The sequence below is a fragment of the Lissotriton vulgaris genome, chromosome 3_1 (assembly GCF_964263255.1).
Source record: "Lissotriton vulgaris chromosome 3_1, aLisVul1.2, whole genome shotgun sequence".
Classification (NCBI taxonomy): Eukaryota; Metazoa; Chordata; class Amphibia; order Caudata; family Salamandridae; genus Lissotriton; species Lissotriton vulgaris.
The window spans coordinates 1,558,817,248-1,558,835,413 of record NC_141689.1 but is presented as its reverse complement, the minus strand read 5'-3'; the positions used below and the strand labels follow the sequence as shown (position 1 = coordinate 1,558,835,413).

Below are 18,166 nucleotides of genomic sequence, written 5' to 3'. Positions count from 1 at the left end.
GACGTGAAGGAGAGGGATAGTACAGCACAGACCCGTCAAAGACAGACAGAGCGGTTTATGATCACTCTCACTTCTTACAGTAATACTTATGTCATGTATGCAAGACCACAGCCTGACGTCAATAAAAAAATAGTAAATTCTACGGGTTAACAAAGTTTGTTGAAAGTATGGGTGCCGAACAGGTTGGGTTTTGTGCACCCATTTGCTGCCCTTAATCCATACTCCACAGTTGGGGCCTGAAGCTGGAGCGCAGTTTGGCACCACCTCCAGATGGGGGATCGACCACGCTTTATCCTCTTTGCTAGACAGAGGGGCCCCATAGATTTCTAATGGTTCGAAAGTAAAGTTGAGTCCCCAGCTGTTAAAAATTTTGCATTAGAAGGAGATTAATCTAAAAGCCCCTCAAGTGTTTGAATGGTACGTGAGAGTGCCGCTGCTTTGGTCCCTCCGTTGATTTGTTATAGAGTTGGACCTTCAACATGTTTCGACAGCTTATTTCAATAGACAAAATGTCAGGTGACCCTAAAAGGTTAGGCCTCCAGACTGTCTACCCAACTAAATAGGGATAGCCGGAATAAAAGTAATAAACGAAAAAACAAACCTATGGATAGGCTCAAGGGACCATATTTCCTGAAAAAGCATATATCATGCTTGTCCAAGAAAGCAGAACAGTCAGGCAGTGAGAGCTTTGACCGAATTCCAGATACATTCTATAAAACCAGTAGTAATTGGTTATAGTCAGTCGGAGGGGGAATAGCAGGAGAGGAAATGCTTAACTAAGTGCATTTAACAAAATTATCAGTAACTGTAAATGAGCATGGTAGGGCTGAGTTTCATAGAGAACATATAGCTGGTTGACCATTACCAATGGAATCTATTATTGTATGCCAAAAGGAAACATCTATGGGGTTAGGCGAGTTAGAAGATGTAGAATCTACTACCTTACTTGTTTGCAGCCATATTAGATTGAAGCTTGTGGCACAAGGGTACAATGAAATAGTCTAAGTCAGGAACAGTGTGGACAAGAGACTGCAGACTGCTTTGAAACAGGAGCCGCAAAACTGCACCTGGTGGACAAAGTTAGCCTACTGGCGTCTCACCTCGGTGGACACAAAACAAACTGAAAGAACCTGGGGCCAGGAGGAAAAGCTAGAAAAAGGCTGATTCAGTCAATCTGGTTCAGTGTGGAGATGTTCGTATCCAAGTTAGGGGAAGCAGATAAACTAGTGTAATTTAACTGTACGTTGGAATGGGCTTGGTGGAGAGGCCTTATGATTCAGATCAAACTAAACTGTTTGCCAGATCAGATCGGCATTCCAAACAGGACAGTATCTGATTCACAAATTAGAAGCTGTCCCCGTGGGACAGTTTCCTTTTTGGGAACCACAACAGCTGCCTTGTGCTATCTCTAATGTATTCCCAAAAAGGAAACTTAACGGAACGCTGGTCCTTTTAACGGACACTGGCTGCTTTTAAATAAAAAAGCTTTTCTGATTGGGAATACAAATACAGGAACGGAGGTCTGCTGTCCCTTACAGACCCCCATCCCTCCATTCACAGTCAATCACAGGAGATTTCAAATTGTGACCTTCATTATGCAGTCGCATAACAACCTCTTCAGAAGGTATACTTTGAAAAACAGCCTGTTAGTACATAGATTGCATCACAAACTGCATTCCGATTCACAGACCAGTCAGTGTAGAAACTGGCAGCCCTGGTTCGCAAATGAGAATAGTACATCATGGCTGTCATCACTGAACTGCATTTGCTTATGAACTAATATGGCCATCTATGAATGGTCATGTGGTTTTAATTATAGCTGGAAAAGCAACATCTTATTTCAGTGCCGAAGTTCCAGTCAATTTATGCTCAAATTTGTTTACAAGTTTCAGGCTTTTTAGAGTACCCCACTTTTATGGCACAAAACATCTGATGTTTTGAGAAGGGCAGAGCAGTAAGTACGAGTGACTACCTGGGCACAATAGTCCAAGTGTGAAGAGCCTCAACAGGCACTTCAAAAGCTCTCCAAACGCTTTTAATGAACACTAAATGATATTTTGTTTGTGAACCCCAATAAGTAATATATATTTTGGTAAACTTGGAACTACTACAATCCCTAACCAAACATTAAAGATTATTTATGGAGAGAAAAACAAATACATTAATGAAAATTGTGAAGTGCTCAGAGACCCCTTTTAAATTTCAGGAAAGTATAATAAAACATTGTAGAGGATACCAAAACAGGGAGAACCAAACAAAATGTCCTGGCCCTCATGGGGACTTATTTACAACTGAAGTCAGACGTTTACCTTTAAACCCGATTTTGTCACTGTTCAAAGTGACGGTGCATTAAATAACCAGTCTGACCTCAAGATCATACGAGCTGCTTAATAGGTCCTAATGACAATTAGAATAACGTTTAAGACATGCAAATAGTCAGATTGAGTGCTTAAGGTTTGTAAATAAAGCAAAATAAATAATACTAACCAAATGGGAAACCATCACCGCTCCTTCACAATTTTCTGAATTTGCAGGTCCTGTCCTCTCTCTGCTTTCTACAATCTAAAAAAGAAGAGTTTTTTAACACCTTAATATTTATAAAAAATTCTTTAGCAAGAACTTGGAGCCACACTTAGTGCGTCTGGCATCGGATTTTACCCATTGGCGAACCTTGCCTTTATCCCTAATGGGGCGCGCCACGCTTTAAGATGCTGGCACTGCCATGCCTGCTTTATATCCTGCAGAATCGGCCCTATCGGATCCCGGCAGGGGTGTTTAAGCGCATCGCCTCATCACTGCGGACGTTGCTCTGGGAGGTGGGGAACCAGAGAATAGCGATGCGCAAGCTAACGAAAGGGGTGTACGACGGGGGGATGGCCCTCCCGGATGTACAATTGTACTACTGGGCCTCGCAGTTGCAGGTAGTTAATGACTGGGTCTACGCCTCGTGGTCGGAGCCTGCCAACAGGGTCAATAGGCATGTCATGCCGGGGGGCTGCTGTGAGCCTCTCTTATACGAGCGTAGGCCGACGCTGAGATCTTCCGTCGCATACGGGGGTAGTCCTGCAGTGCTGGAGGGACGCTAACAAATTCCTGGGTTGGGCGGGCACTCTAACGGGCAGGACTCCGCTCTGGTTCGGGGACCCGCTGGCCAAGGTCTCCAGACTAACTGGCTTCAAGGGCTGGAGGCTCACTAGGATTAACTACCTGGGCGACGTGTGGAAGGGGTGCACTCCCAGATTCTTTGCCTATCTCCAGAAAGAATATAAACTGTGCGACTCTCAACACTACCATTGCCTGTGCCTCACATATGCCCTACGGACACACATACACGCGGACTCCTCTCTCCCAGAATACTCTCCCCTAGAGGACGGACTCCTTCTAGACCCAATCCCTGAGAAACCCATATCTACCATCTACCGCAAGCTCATCAATAATATGCCGGACCCCCTGACGACTCTGCGGGAACGATGGGAGGGTGATATTGGTAGCCTTGAGGATGAGTATTGGCAGGATGCCCTGCAAAGTCCACGCGAAATAGCAATTCAAATCAGGTTCCGCCTGGTGCAATTGAAAATCCTGTATCTGGTTTACTATCCACATACTCACTTGTTCTCCTAGGGGAGGTGCCGGACTCCGTTGTGTGCGCGGTGTTGTCAGGAGGAGGGGACCTTTTTTCATATACTGTGGAGCTGTCCGTACATAGTGCCCTATTGGACGAAAGTAGCCCAAACAATGGCAACTGTAGTGGGGTCGCTGGTACCGGTGGAGCCTAGGTGGCTATTGCTAATGATTAAAGGAGCCACTGACAGGTCCAGATACAACGAGATTTGGTTAGCAACAGAGGCGGGGTGGCGAAACGGAACATAGCCAGTAGCTGGGGGCGGAGCAGGCGCCCCGTCAGTGGGATCAGTGGATGAGAGACCTGGACTGGTGCCAGAGGGCGGAGGAGACTATAAATTAGTCGAGAGGATGTGTGAAGAAATGGAAAAAAGTGTGGGGCCCCTGGCGCAGATACCGGGCCGAGCGGGCAGGGGTGGGATAAGGAGGAGTGTATTAATTGCCCATTTCACTTTTGGTGTGTCCTTTCAAGTAATTGTACTGCGGATTTTCTGTATGTCTTCTGATCACTGCTATGAATTGTATGAGACCTTGAGCACAATTAATAAAAAGATTTCTAAAAAAAAAAAAAATTATGAGACACAAGTACAACTACTTACCATTCTGAAAATTGTATGAGATCTGGAACTACGTTCATTCATTTTGGTTTCTCCATAATGTCGATTTTCTGAAAAAGGATGGGAGAAAGTAAGCAATTTATTTGTGGTTCTAAGACTGAGATTGCTAATCCAAAGCCCATGAAATAATTATGTACCTAAATAATCTAGTACCACTATACACAATGAATACATCTACACATACAACTAGACAAACAAATCAAATACTCAAAAATCGAGTCAAACATATCGAATCCGCCTACTGGATCACTCACCACCAATATACCAGTTAAAGCACAACACAATAATTTACAAAGGCCTGTTTTCTTAAAGTGCATCTTACAGGGGGTTAGTTTGGGCCGAGCAAACTAAGTAACTGCTGCAATTCTCCAGAAGGCCAGTTTTTGACTGATCGTTCCATCCCCAAGAGCGTGGCTTAGCTCTTCACAGAAGAGAGAGTTAGCAGTCGAAGTAAGGCACTATTCACTGCTAACCAGTGCTAAAGTGCATATGCTCCGTCCTTCAAATTTAGCTTACACCCAATTGGTACATCGAATTTACTTGTAAGTTCCTAGTAAAGTGGTACTACATGTACCCAGGCTCTGTAAATTAATGCTACTTGCAGCACTGATTGCGCTATCCACTGAAGTTGCCTATAAATATGTATCTTGCCTGCCATTGCAGCCTAGGAGTGCAGTTTTAAACTACCATTTTGTCCTGGAACAATAAACCTTTTGTCAGGTCTACACCTTCCCTTTTAATACATGTAAGTCACTCCTACGTTTGGCCCTAAACAGCCCATAGGGCAGGTTGTAGTGTATTTAAAAAGTTGGGCATGTAGATGTAGATGTAGATGTCCATTTATACCGCGCTAGCAATCGCTCCAGGGAGCATCTCGGCGCCATTAAAGGGTCAACCAGGTGAAAAAAGTTGCCTTACTGCTTAAGGAGACTGAGACCGGAGTCATACTAGTGCTCTGGCCATTGAGTCTGGAAGGTTGTAAATCCAGGTTTTCAGTTGTTTACGGAAATCAGATTCCTTGTCCAGGGCTCTTAATGGGGTGGGGAGCGCATTCCATGCCTTGGCACCCAATACCGCTAAGGATTTACCCCCGCGGGTCTTGAGTCTGAAACCTGGAATGGTCAAGAGATTAGCATTTGAAGACCGTAGTGTGCGGTTTGGACAGTATTTGACAAATTTTTTTCTCAGGTACATTGGGCCTGAATTATGCACTGCGCGAAAGGTGATTGTCAATACTTTGTGGAGGACCCTTTTGGTTATAGGCAGCCAATGTAGTACATTGAGGGCTTTAGTTGCTGAAGATTTTCTTGGCCATTTCAGAACAAGCCTTGCCGCCGCATGCTGTACCATCTGGAGTTTATGGGTAACCACCTTATTGGTACCAGCATACAGGCTGTTGCAGTAGTCAATGCGGGATGTGACTAATGCAATCGTGACAGTTTTCCTAGCTTCGAGGGGCAGTAGGTCAAAGAACTTTCTGAGCATTTTTATTACCCCGAAGCAGGTGCCTGCCACTTTTGCCGCCTGATGTTTGAAAGATAAGTCGGCGTCAAACTGTACCCCAAGGTTACGAGCCGAGGAGGTAGTGTGAGGTGGTATTTCCGCATTCTCGGGCCACCACAGTCTGGGGATGAATTCGTTGTTTGGGCCTATGGGCATGATCTCAGTCTTGCCTGTGTTACATTTTAAGTGGTTATTCCGCATCCACTCAAAGGTGGCCGTCAAGCAACACTTAAGTTTTTCTTCCCAGACCTGGTTTTCTTTGTCCATAACCAGGATCAGTTGAGTATCGTCGGCATATGCTATTACATCTATGCCGTAGGACGATATCAGCTGTATCAGGGGTGCAGTATAGACATTAAACAATGTCGGGCTCAGACTAGAACCTTGAGGTACTCCCGTTGCCAGTGGCTTCTCACTGGAACGATAATCCCCCAAGGTCACCACTTGTCGCCTGTCACTAAGAAAGTTTTTTATCCACTCTAAGGCAATACCTTTGATGCCAGATGTTATTAGCCGGTCTATTAAGATAGCATGTGAGACCGTGTCGAAGGCCGCCGACAGATCTAATAGTATCAGGACGGCCTTCTTGCCTTGGTCTAAAGCTGAGCGGATGGTTTCAGTGGTGAACAGGAGAGCCGATTCGGTGGAATGCTGAGTCCTAAAGCCAGCTTGATTAGGGTGCCATGCCTCATTCTCTTCCAAGAAGTGTGTCAGCTGTTTGTTCACTGTGGACTCAGTGATTTTGCACAATGCTGGGAGTAGTGAAATCGGACGTAGATTAGATAGTGTGGTGGGGTCGGGGAGTTGTTTTTTTTGTAGGGGTTTTACAGCTGCCAATTTCCACTCAGGGGGGACGTAAGCAGTGGACAGAGAGTTGTTGACGATAGTGTTTATGTCCGAGTTAACAATATCAGCAATAAGATGAAGGAGTCCTATAGGGCATGGGTCGAACGGTGATCCTGACTTAGTAGCTAGGATAGCCCGTTTTGACTCCTCCAGGCTGATTGTACGGAAAGCCGTAAGCTGAGGGACTTCCTGCCTAATATTTTCGTCCTCATGAATGTGTTCGAGGGTGGGAACCTCAAAGTCCTTCGTCAGACCCTTAACCTTTCCCTCAAAGAAGTCTGCGATGGAATCACAAAGTGATTGTGAGGGAGGGATGTCCTGCAAGAGACATTTAGGTTTACTGAAGTCTTTAACAATATTAAAGATTGTTTTCTGTTTACTATTAGCTGTTGCTATAGCTGATGTATAGTACTTTGTTTTGGCTTGTTTGATTAGTGCGTGGTAGGCTTTCTTGGTCTTTTTATATTTACAGCGTTCTGTGCTTAGGTAATTTTTCCGCCAGCTACGTTCGGCCCGTCTAAGTTCCCCCTGTTTATTTTTGAGCTCTAGATCAAACCAGGGGGCGGATCTCTTTTTATTTCCGGGTTTACGCTTGCGTCTGCCCTGTCCAGTCATGTTTTTTAGTTCCGTCATCCATTCCCTAAAGGTGTTTAAATTTGGGGGTCCTATTGACTTAGGTTTGCACTCTGTGGCTATAGATAATAATTTGGGGTGCTTCATGGTGGCTTTCCAGTCCTCTTGTGTGGGCTGATTATTTTTACCAATATGCTTATTGTTGGCGTTTGATTCTGGTATGATTGAGAAAGATATCAGTACGTGGTCAGTCCATGTTTGGGGTTTCAGCAGACCTATTGATAAGGTATCTGAGTTGGTGGCAATACAATCGATCGTGTGTCCCGCCTCATGGGTGGCTGGGGTATCACATATTTTAAGGCCCAGCACTTCCATGGTTTCCCTAAAGGAGGCAGTGGATGCCTCAGTTATGGACTCCAGATGAATGTTCACATCCCCCAGCAGGGTAAAGTTTGAGTATCTGAGTATCAATGGACTTAACGCTTCTCCCAGGCTTCCCAAAAAGTCAGTACTAGTGCCGGGAGGGCGGTAGATGAGGGCCCCAGAGAAAGAGAAGTTGTCGTGGATTTTAAGACTGAAACCCATCCCTTCCGCATCCTTTATGTCATGGAGTTCTGTCATTACACACCCAATGATATCTCTGTGTATAATGGCCACTCCCCCCCCCCCGTTGCTCGTTACCTCTGTCCACCCTCTGGATGCTATACCCTGAAGGTAGGGCATGAACCAGATCAGGAGTGCACCAGGGTTTAAGCCAAGTCTCAGTAATAAAGAGACAATCTAGGTTATCATCTATAAGGAGGTCATGTATGTGCAGAGCATGTTTCGGTAAGGACCTGGCATTAATTAAGCCCGCCTTTATAGTATGGGTGGAGGCAGTAGGTGTTGTGAGGGTGGATACCTGAGACCATGAAAAAGCGTTATGACATTTATGGCAGCTCACCGGACCTGTCCAATCTGAAGGGTTTAAGTTGTGGCGCTCACAATCAGCGACTGGTTTTAATGCTAATAGTTGTTGCCTGCTGTAGTATCTATTATTGGTTCCAGCAGAATCCTTTGCCCTATGCCCGGCCCGTGCGCGGACGGGCGCAGACGGGCAGGACTCTGGCTTGTCTGCGGCGCGAGTCCAGCGCGCCCGCTGATCGCGTCCGCTGCGCGGAGTCATGGCCGTCTCTTTTTATAGCGCTGCCTCTCTCCCTAAGTAAGGATCGCCCTACTCAAGATGGCCGCCGCAATAGTTCCACCCTTTCCAGCACCTCAACAACCCTAAACTCGGCTGTATCGACTGTGGGGGGTAGCGCTATGCAGGAGGAGTGCACCAATCGATTTAAAAAAATTCAGTGATTATTAAAATTGTGACTCTGCCCGAAATCGGCAGAGACACCACAGCGTCGCACTAAATCCGCGCGCTGGTGCAGGGGGGAGAGGACACAGAGGGGAAGTGAATACAACAATCATAAATGTTTTAAAATTAGCAGGAGAGCAGAATGACCGCCCGGCTCAAGCCTCAGGCGAGATAAGCAGCAATGGTATGCTAAAGTCCTTCTACTGTTTTTATAGCGCTGCCTCTCTCCCTAAGTAAGGATCGCCCTACTCAAGATGGCCGCCGCAATAGTTCCACCCTTTCCAGCACCTCAACAACCCTAAACTCGGCTGTATCGACTGTGGGGGGTAGCGCTATGCAGGAGGAGTGCACCAATCGATTTTAAAAAATTCAGTGATTATTAAAATTGTGACTCTGCCCGAAATCGGCAGAGACACCACAGCGTCGCGCTAAATCCGCGCGCTGGTGCAGGGGGGAGAGGACACAGAGGGGAAGTGAATACAACAATCATAAATGTTTTAAAATTAGCAGGAGAGCAGAATGACCGCCCGGCTCAAGCCTCAGGCGAGATAAGCAGCAATGGTATGCTAAAGTCCTTCTACTGTTTTTATAGCGCTGCCTCTCTCCCTAAGTAAGGATCGCCCTACTCAAGATGGCCGCCGCAATAGTTCCACCCTTTCCAGCACCTCAACAACCCTAAACTCGGCTGTATCGACTGTGGGGGGTAGCGCTATGCAGGAGGAGTGCACCAATCGATTTTAAAAAATTCAGTGATTATTAAAATTGTGACTCTGCCCGAAATCGGCAGAGACACCACAGCGTCGCGCTAAATCCGCGCGCTGGTGCAGGGGGGAGAGGACACAGAGGGGAAGTGAATACAACAATCATAAATGTTTTAAAATTAGCAGGAGAGCAGAATGACCGCCCGGCTCAAGCCTCAGGCGAGATAAGCAGCAATGGTATGCTAAAGTCCTTCTACTGTTTTTATAGCGCTGCCTCTCTCCCTAAGTAAGGATCGCCCTACGCATGTGTACTTTACATTATTATATATCCTGGTAGGGAAAAAAATCTTACATTGGTTTTCACTCCTGCAAGGTCTACATGTCTCGTAGGATAACATTGGTTAAACATATTACGTTTGATAAGTGATAACTCTTAACAGGTAGGAAAATTCTGAAAATGCCACTTCTAGAAAGTTGGCATTTGCTTGTTCCAAACATTTGGTCTCTGCAGTCTGTATCCTGGGTCACATGACTAGGTGTAGCTGACCATTGATCTTTGTGTATTGCTCCCATACAGTGAGACAAAGGGGAATAGTAGCTGGCAAGATCAGCCATCTCTGACGTGATGAGGGGGGAGGAGAAATTACCTACCACACTTGCACATCACAAAGCCTCTGACAAGCATACTCACAAAGGATTTGACACTAGTCTGGTTACCCCAGACAAAATTGTCATGGGCCAACTTGGGGTGGAATCCTCCAGAACCTACTTATACCAGGTATAAATAACGGACCCTCTGACAACTTTTCAGAATACCTCTAGACTTGTGGAAGACACAGAAGAACTGCTGTACTGCTCTGAAAGGACCACTTCTGAATGTACCTGCTGCTTGAGTGAATAGAACTGAACCTGCCCCTTTGATCCAAGGACCCCAGAGTGACTCCAAAGGACAATTGGATGGTTCCTGATCAGAGCCTCCGGGAGAGAAGACTCCTTCTCCTTTGACCCCAGCACCGGGACTCTTTGCTGGAAGCCTGTCCCCTACAAGTAGTACCACTCAAACTCCTGGACCCTTGTAATTGAGTCCGAAGGTGTACATTACAGCCCAGCTGTGGTCCTGTGAGCAGAACAGACATAGCGCGGCACATCTCACAGCCACATTGGAACCGCCACTGCGTTTTGCACCCGCAGCGCAGGCCTCTGCATCACAAGCCCCTTGTTGATGGCATCCTTGATGACTATGAAGGACACTGCATTGCAGCCTCCTCAAAATCGCTGCTGCGCTACACATCCTCAAAACAGATCTCGCAGCACTCAGCAAACCAGGATTTAGGGTTTTTGTTTAGCTGGCCTAACTTGGTCCCTGTATCAAGTCAAGTCAAGTCAGAGAATTTATATAGCGCACTACCTACCCAGAGGGTCTCAAGGCGCTTAGAAAGGAGAGGAGGATTACTTGTCAAATATCCACGTTTTAAGTTGCTTTCTGAATGCTAGGTGGTTCTGGGTGAGGCGAAGGTGAGCGGGGAGTGAGTTCCATGTTTTAGCAGCCAGGTATGAGAAGGATCTGCCTCCCATGGTGGTCTTGTTGATGCGAGGTACAGTGGCGAGGGCTTTGCCCGTGCTCCAGGCCCGTGCTCCATCACGGTAAGCCTGAGCTTGTGACTTTAATGTGGGTTGGCATGACCAGATAACCAAAGTTGGCGCTTTGTGCTTCTAGGGACTATTTTGACATAAATCTACAAAATTGCATATCTACGGTTCTACTGATTTTGGACTTTTGTTGTTTTGGTCTCAAATTATTTATTACATTTTACACTATTTTTTTCTAATGGCGAGTGATTTCTCTTGTATTTTTTCACTTTATTACTGTTTGAGGTGCCGCATAAATACTTTATACATTGCCTCCAAGTTAAGCCTCACTGATTTGTGCCAAGATGCTAGAGGATTAAACACAAATTTATTTGGGGTTTGTTTGCGACTTCACCTGAAAAATTATGGCTGCTGCTTTAGTAGGGTTTCACTCCTCTCAACCCTGTAAACTAATTTTCAACACTGATTTACTATGTAAATTATCTCTGCAAACCTTTTTCGTTGTAGTGTCTAAAAACAAGATAGAGGGAGAGAGATAGTACAAAGTACAAACGTTTTTATTTGATTTAGACCTCTACAGAGATCAACAAAGAAGATAAAATTAACATTTTACAAAGCATAGTTTTCATTGTAAATCCAATCACAGTATGTCTTTTGGAATAATTTAAAAAATAATTTAAACAGGTATGTCAAACAAATTTATTAGGCGGCGATCTTAAAAGCAAAATTAGAACTTGTGTAGTAAATATATTGTATCTAGAGAACATAGGTTTTAAAAAACACCATCAGGCCTCTACCAGTATTTTGTTGGGCAAACATATTACAGGAGATATATCTTGTACGCCTACAATGTAATGGTCATATAAGCCTGCCTTATCAGATGTTTTCCAATTCTTTGTGTAAGCTTATAGTGGTAGAATCCTCAAGCACAGCAGAATACAGCTTCAGACGCTAGGTACTAATGTGAATCGTAGGTATCTTTTGCTGAATCTTCTATAATGTCTACAAAGGATCAGTAGTGTGATAACTGAGTGCAGTTCTTTAACATCGCTCCCATATCTTATTCTTGGGGTCTGGTTCTTCAAGAATATCTTCAAAAGTGCAGGAGTCCACAACTTTAAAAGTGCTATTGTGAATTGATAAAGGTCCAACACTATTTAGATTCTATGTCCGGACAGGATGAGAGGATTATACTCCTCTTTCTTCACTTTAATGATAGCAGCCATTTTAAGAAAGCACCTTAACAAAACAATTCTCATGATGCCTTGGGAATTTCAACAACCAAGAAACCATAGAGTTTAACATGACGACAGTCTCCCCCTTTAGCCAATCAAGAGCCTGCAGACCCAGATATAGTCCATCAACGCGGTCCACTCATCCTCGTTCTTCGCTGCTACTCAGCCAGAGATAAGTGCTTAGCCTATTTCATAGTCATGGTGCTGTTTTGATGTTTTATTCTTGCCGAACCAGATCGTTATTGCTGCACTGACTTTAGTGTATTTCTAGATGCTTCTGCGGACCGGTTTCCTTTTTCTCTGATAATTGTTTGAACTTTTTTTTGTTGCATCATTGTCTTTTCCGCGCCGACGCGGGCTGGTTTGGTTGTGCAGAATAGCCGCAGGAGCGTTCTTTGCTCCTTCGCGGCCTCTGTGGTGCGGCTCCGCCGTGCATTCCTCCCAAAGCTTAAGGGCGTCTGACTGGGTCCTCCAGCCGCAAAGCGCTCTCGGGATTCCGCGCATTCCTCAGTTTCCCAAGCAGCGCGCCACGGTTGGGAGCCCTGGTTGTCTGGAGATTGACCCCCTTTGTTGGAAGGGTCCGTACTGCCATTAGGCAGCTTTGTAGTCTACGCCCTCTATGGGTCGGTATTGGAAATGATTTGCCTATGCTCCAGTGGGAGTCTGTATTCTTTTCAGGACACAGTCCTGCAGGGACCCTCCCAGACACATTTCCCACTCATACAGCTTCTTCTACACCTGGGGTGAACGGTCCCTGGGGGCTTGGACTCCATACTGTGAGCCTCTCATATTAAAGTTTAGGCTGACACCCAGCCCCCCCATAGCTGGCGCTCTGCCAGAGTGCTGCATATGTTTATTCCCTTTGTGCTGCAGTGACACCAAGGGGCATCTCCTGAGCAAGGAACCCTTAAATGACTTCCAGGGGTAGGAGGACCCCTTGGCAGGGTTTCCCTGGGATGATTTTTTAGGATGCGGTAGACTCATCAATTCATAGGACAGTGTCCGAGGTCATGGCCCCTCTGGAGGAGCGCCTTACGCGCCAAAAAGCCCAGGCCTGTGACGGTATTGCAGAGAATTCCTCAACCCCCCTCTTGCCCGCGGGACCCACCTGGACCCAGGATTCGAAAGCCCCATCATCCAAGTGTCCGCGTGAAGCCAAGGTGGATATCGACACCATGCTTGGTTGAAGCAGGCGTTCTTGGCCTGTACTATGTCCACCCCAGTTTTCCCACACCCTGCTGATGAGGAGCATAGTGACACGGATGACTATGCAGGTACATCCTCTCAGCAACTGACCAACCCTTCCCCTGCAGTTGACACCCAGGGTTTAGGCTCAGACCAGTTGGATCCAGACGAGATCCTCCACCCAAGGTCTTCTGAATGGGCCCTGTGAGAAAATCGAGCCCTACGTGGCGGGTCGCATTCGGAGGCCTCTGGAGAAGGTATCTCGGAACTACTTGCGGGCGGAGTGCCCCGGCCTTCCCTTGACAGCAAGGTGGCAAGGAAGGCAGAGATAGATCCCCAAATGGCCACTTGCAAAATGTATTAAAGATCCCAAAAAGGGGATAGACCGATCCTGGCAGGCTTGCCAGGACAAGCTCCTGGACAACCTGGGCCCTCTAATGAAGATTCTAGGCATGGCGGAAGAGGCAAAGGCGTCAGGTTCCCTGATCTTCCCCGACACCCTCACGGCCTGGGCACAGCGTGCAATAGTCTTCCTGGGAAACGCGAATTGTGCGTTATCTACAGAGAGACGTTGCTCATTGCTTATTAAAGTCGACCCCAAGCTGGGGTACCTGGCCGATTCAGAGGCAGGCCCTATCACGCAAGACTGTCTTTTTTGGAGAGCCATTTATCAAGGATACGGTGCAGTCCTCTAACAAACGTGTTTTTCACTCTCAGGTTTTCCGGGGGACCGGTCGAGTCCAACAACCAGTATCCCTCCAGAGGATAAGGCTCCCGCCAAGGTCTGTACCAAAATCAGACGAGGTTTGGTAACTTCTATCCTACCAGAGGAAGACTGGGCAGAGGAGCAGTTGGTTCCAATAACACCAGTGAGTGTTCTTCCTTCTTCCGGCATAAAAATAATGGGCCAGCTGACAAATTTTTTCCAGGCTTGGACTTCCATCACTGGGGATATACATGTTAAAAATTGGATTGATGTAACTCACGGATTTACCCGTGGGGGCTCACCCACACTTCCCCGCAGGCCGCGGAAGTGCCACTAAGGTTACGTGTGGGGAGTCGTCGGCTTACAAACGGAGCACGGCGTGAAGATGACCCCTGCCGCGTGAGCCCATGTAGCGTTGTATTCTACTTGTTATAATCGTGGGCCCTGGTGAAGTCTGGGTAAGCCCCCACGGGTAAATCCGTGAGTTACACCAATTTTTAACATATATATTTTTACGGGAGGGTGCGCCTTAGCGCGCGCATACCACCGGAGAATTAAAATCTTTTTGGTCCTGAAGAATGCCGAGCGATTAAGGCTCATACAGACCCCCCAGGATATAGCGGCATGAATTAGCAAATTCAGCGGCACAAAAATGGAAATTTAGCGGCACAAATATGGAAATTTAGCGGCAATTTTGCGGCATTTTATGTGCCCATTTTTCCTACAACAAACACAAATATCTTACTTTTTTTAAGTTATTTAACATAAAGCACACGCACACACATCTTCTACCATCTCGCTCCTTTCTACCCGCTCTCATGCCCTCTTCACTCTTCCCCTTCCGTTTCCTCACTCCCTCATCTTCGACCGCTCTCTTCCTCTCTTTCTCCCTGTCCTCTCTCCATTCTCTCTCCCACATTTCTGTCTGTCTCCCTCTTTCGCTTTTCTCTATCTCTTTCTTATCACCCCCTTTCTCCCCTCCCTCCACACTCTCCCCCTCTCTCGCCCGCCTCTTTCCTTCATGTCCCCTTCCTATCACCCACACCTTCTCTTTGCTTCTTCGCTCTCCCCATTTTCCAACTCCTCTCTCCTCCTTATCCTCTTTCCTTCCCCTGCCTTACCTTCACCTCGGTTGTGCTTATCTCCTGCTTCTCTCTCGCTGCTCTCCCACCTCTCTTTCCCAATTATCTCTCTCGCTTTCTCTCCCACTCCTTTTTTCTCTCTCCTTACCCTGTCCCTCACTGACCTCTCCTTCTCACTCTCACTGATCTTTCTCACTGCCCTTTCTTTCCCTCTCTCTCCCTCTCTCTCCCTCATTCACCTCTATCCCTCCCTCTCTTTCTCACATATCACTCTCGCTCTGATTCTCTTTCCTCTCTTCCCTTCTTTCTCCTCACCCCATCTTCCATGTCGCACCCCATCTCCTTCTGTTTCTTTTTCCTTTCTCTCTCCCTCTCTGATTGTTTCCTCTTTCTCTCCCTCCACTCCTTTTCCTCACTACCCCCTAGCTCTGTATCTCTTACTCTCTCTCTCTCTCTCTCCTCAATTCCCCTCACCCATCCTCTCCCTCCCTTCTCTCATTCTCAAACCCTCTCCCGCTCTCTGTTTCCCTTTCCTCTCTCCCTCCACTCTTTCCCCTCACTTCGCCCTCTCCCATTTAGTATCTCATACCCTCTCTCTATCCTCACTTCCTTCTCTTCCCCTCTCCCCTCCCCACCCCGCTATGTAACTCACCCCCTCTTCTTGTTTCTCTTTCCTGTGTCTCTCCCTCCATTCTCTCTCCTCGACCCCTCCATGTTTTGTATCTCGTAACCACCCCCCCTCCCTTTCCATATGACAACTACTGCCTATCCCTCCCCCGGGAGCTACAAACTGCTTGCCAATGCTTAATGTTTCCAGCCTCATTTGCCACCCCTTACAAATGAGCTCCCAATATCACTCCTCCGATTGCCTCGCTTCTGAAATGGAAAAAAAAACAAAAGCAGCTGTTCTGCCGTTGGAAGCCATCCTGGGTTTATTTAGGCGCTTACATTACAACGTGGACGCGCTGCTCGGAGCCGGAAGCTCGCCTGTTGGGCCAACAAAGGCTTTGTCTGCTCCCAGCAGGCGAGACGAGCAGCCGCGTTCATTATCACCTGCAGCATTATTAAGAATCTTCCATCAGGCCCCCTAATATCCGGCTGCAGAAGATGGTGCAGTTAAAACCCTTGCTCACAGTTAAATCACTACCGTACCTCATGCCTGCCTGAGAGCCTGCCGTGGTGCACCACGCGATCATGTGATGCATCTTTGCGACCTAGTCAGACCCCCTCGACCTCCTCGCTCCTTCTCGCCGCGAAATCTAAGACGGAAACGGCAAATTTCGCGGGCTTTTGCCCAAATATCGCGGCACTTCCACAGATCGGCCGATTTCGCGATTTTTTTGCAAATTGCGAAATCGCGATAAGCTGGAGGGTCTGATTATAGCAGAAACATGTTGACATTTATATCATCGGACACGGAGTTTAAAAATTAAAAACTCTTTATTGTCCGCCCTATCTGGTTTTAACTGATGCTGGTTGGCCCCTTATTAAATTTGTATGGGGTACAGTCTGTTATCTTTTAATCACTTACACTATCACCAACTCACCACTTTTTTCACATAAAAAAAACAAAAGAACCAGCTCCGCTGTAAGTCAGGCGTCGCAGCACACTGGGGGGACATTCGGTCTCCCCAGTGGGAGCTCAATGATGAAGCATGTCACCACTAGGTTGGTGAGTGAGGGTTCTCTTTTAGAAAAAAAGCCTTTTTCTTTTCCCTTTTTTCCACTTATCGCCCCTTATTCTGTGACATAAAAGTTTTTCTAGGGGTATAAATTCGATTTATTAAGCACAACTATTTTCTTGTGTTTTCTGCACCGTGTCACTCTTTTGTTGTTGTTATTCAGTAAATTGAGGGGTAGAGGTGTGACCCAAAAGAAACCCTAGCTCTCTTGTTGTTTATATATATGTATGTCCAAGTGACACTGTAGTGCATTGCTTAGATTTTTTTATGGGGGAGTGGCAGACTGGCCCACCATTAACAAGGCTGCTATAGTGAAATTTCTTCTTTCAGTCAAATACATTATTCTTGTGTTCAATGTTCCTACCAGACTGGCACGTGTGTCTTTACAAACATTGTGAACTGGAAGCATTCTGCAAATAATGCTGCCAAGTCAACACTTGTGAACATAAAATCCAAGCCCAGCATCAGGTGTCAGACATGACATGGGAACTCCTGTCAGCTATGGCGATGCTGACAGGGCGCCAATATTTCAATACATGGGTTTCATTTTAATAACAATATCAGATGTATTATAAAAGTATGTATAAAGAAGCAAATCTACTGCATCCACATTATATTTAGGTGTTAATGACACCAAAGGACTGGAAACAAGATGTTGTGGAACGTGAAACAACCTGCTACCCCAGCCCTGACTAGCTTTTCAGATCCATGGGGGGAGGGGGTGCTCCTCCAGCCCAGGGTTGGGGCCTACTCCAACGGGCTGTTCGTCTGAGCTCTCTGTATGACCCAGCTCTACCTGTGCATGGATCCGTCCACAAAAAACATTTGCCTACATCCAGATACTATTTAAAGAGGAGGGAGGGGAGACAGATCCATTTAGCAGCCTTTTCTATGGTGCTGTAAAGAGAAAAGTGTTGGCGAGAAACCATGAACAAGGAGAGTCGGGAATTACAGCATTATTACAACACGAAACCCTGCAAGAGGAAATAAATGAAATAAGAGGTTAAAACGAATTAAGCTACGCCCTGCCCTGTTCACAAAAGACGATCAAAGGGACAGATCTAATTCTGCTAATGGGTAAGCAGAGACTAGAGAGCGTGTTAAAGAATTAGCGAGAACGAGCTACGATACTCATTCTTTGTCAGTGCATGACAACAGAGCCTGGAGGCGCAGAGTGGGAACAGGCAGTGAGAACGGTAAACAACCACGTTTGACAGGCAGCAGGGGGAGGGGAGAGAGGAGGGGGCCTGCGCCTGTTTCCCTTGTGGGAGTGAGCATGTCTGAAAGCTCGCTCCCTTTAAGGGAATCGCCAAACGTGCACATGTTGCCATTGAAGGCAATGCAACGCGAGCACATTTTTGGGACAAAAACCGTAGCGATTGCTACAGGTCTTTTTCCTATGCAGCGCATGCTCGCTGCTAGGCGATACCTAAAAACTGCACACCACTCACCAGTGCAGTGGTAGAAGCTTTTGCTCTAA

The 18,166-nt window shown here is 46.5% G+C and overlaps 1 protein-coding gene across 1 annotated transcript in view; it reads right to left on the bottom strand.

Annotated features, from left to right (window-relative positions):
• The window catches only part of CENPE (centromere protein E), a 1,817,274-nt gene that overhangs the window by 1,645,476 nt on the left and 153,632 nt on the right, over nt 1–18,166 (bottom strand). The window contains exons 7-8 of the mRNA XM_086962044.1: nt 4,221–4,288; nt 2,488–2,562 (exon numbers count right to left, since the gene is read on the bottom strand). Coding sequence (XP_086818170.1) covers nt 2,488–2,562; nt 4,221–4,288 — 143 coding nt within the window. The remainder of the gene's footprint in view (nt 1–2,487; nt 2,563–4,220; nt 4,289–18,166) is intronic.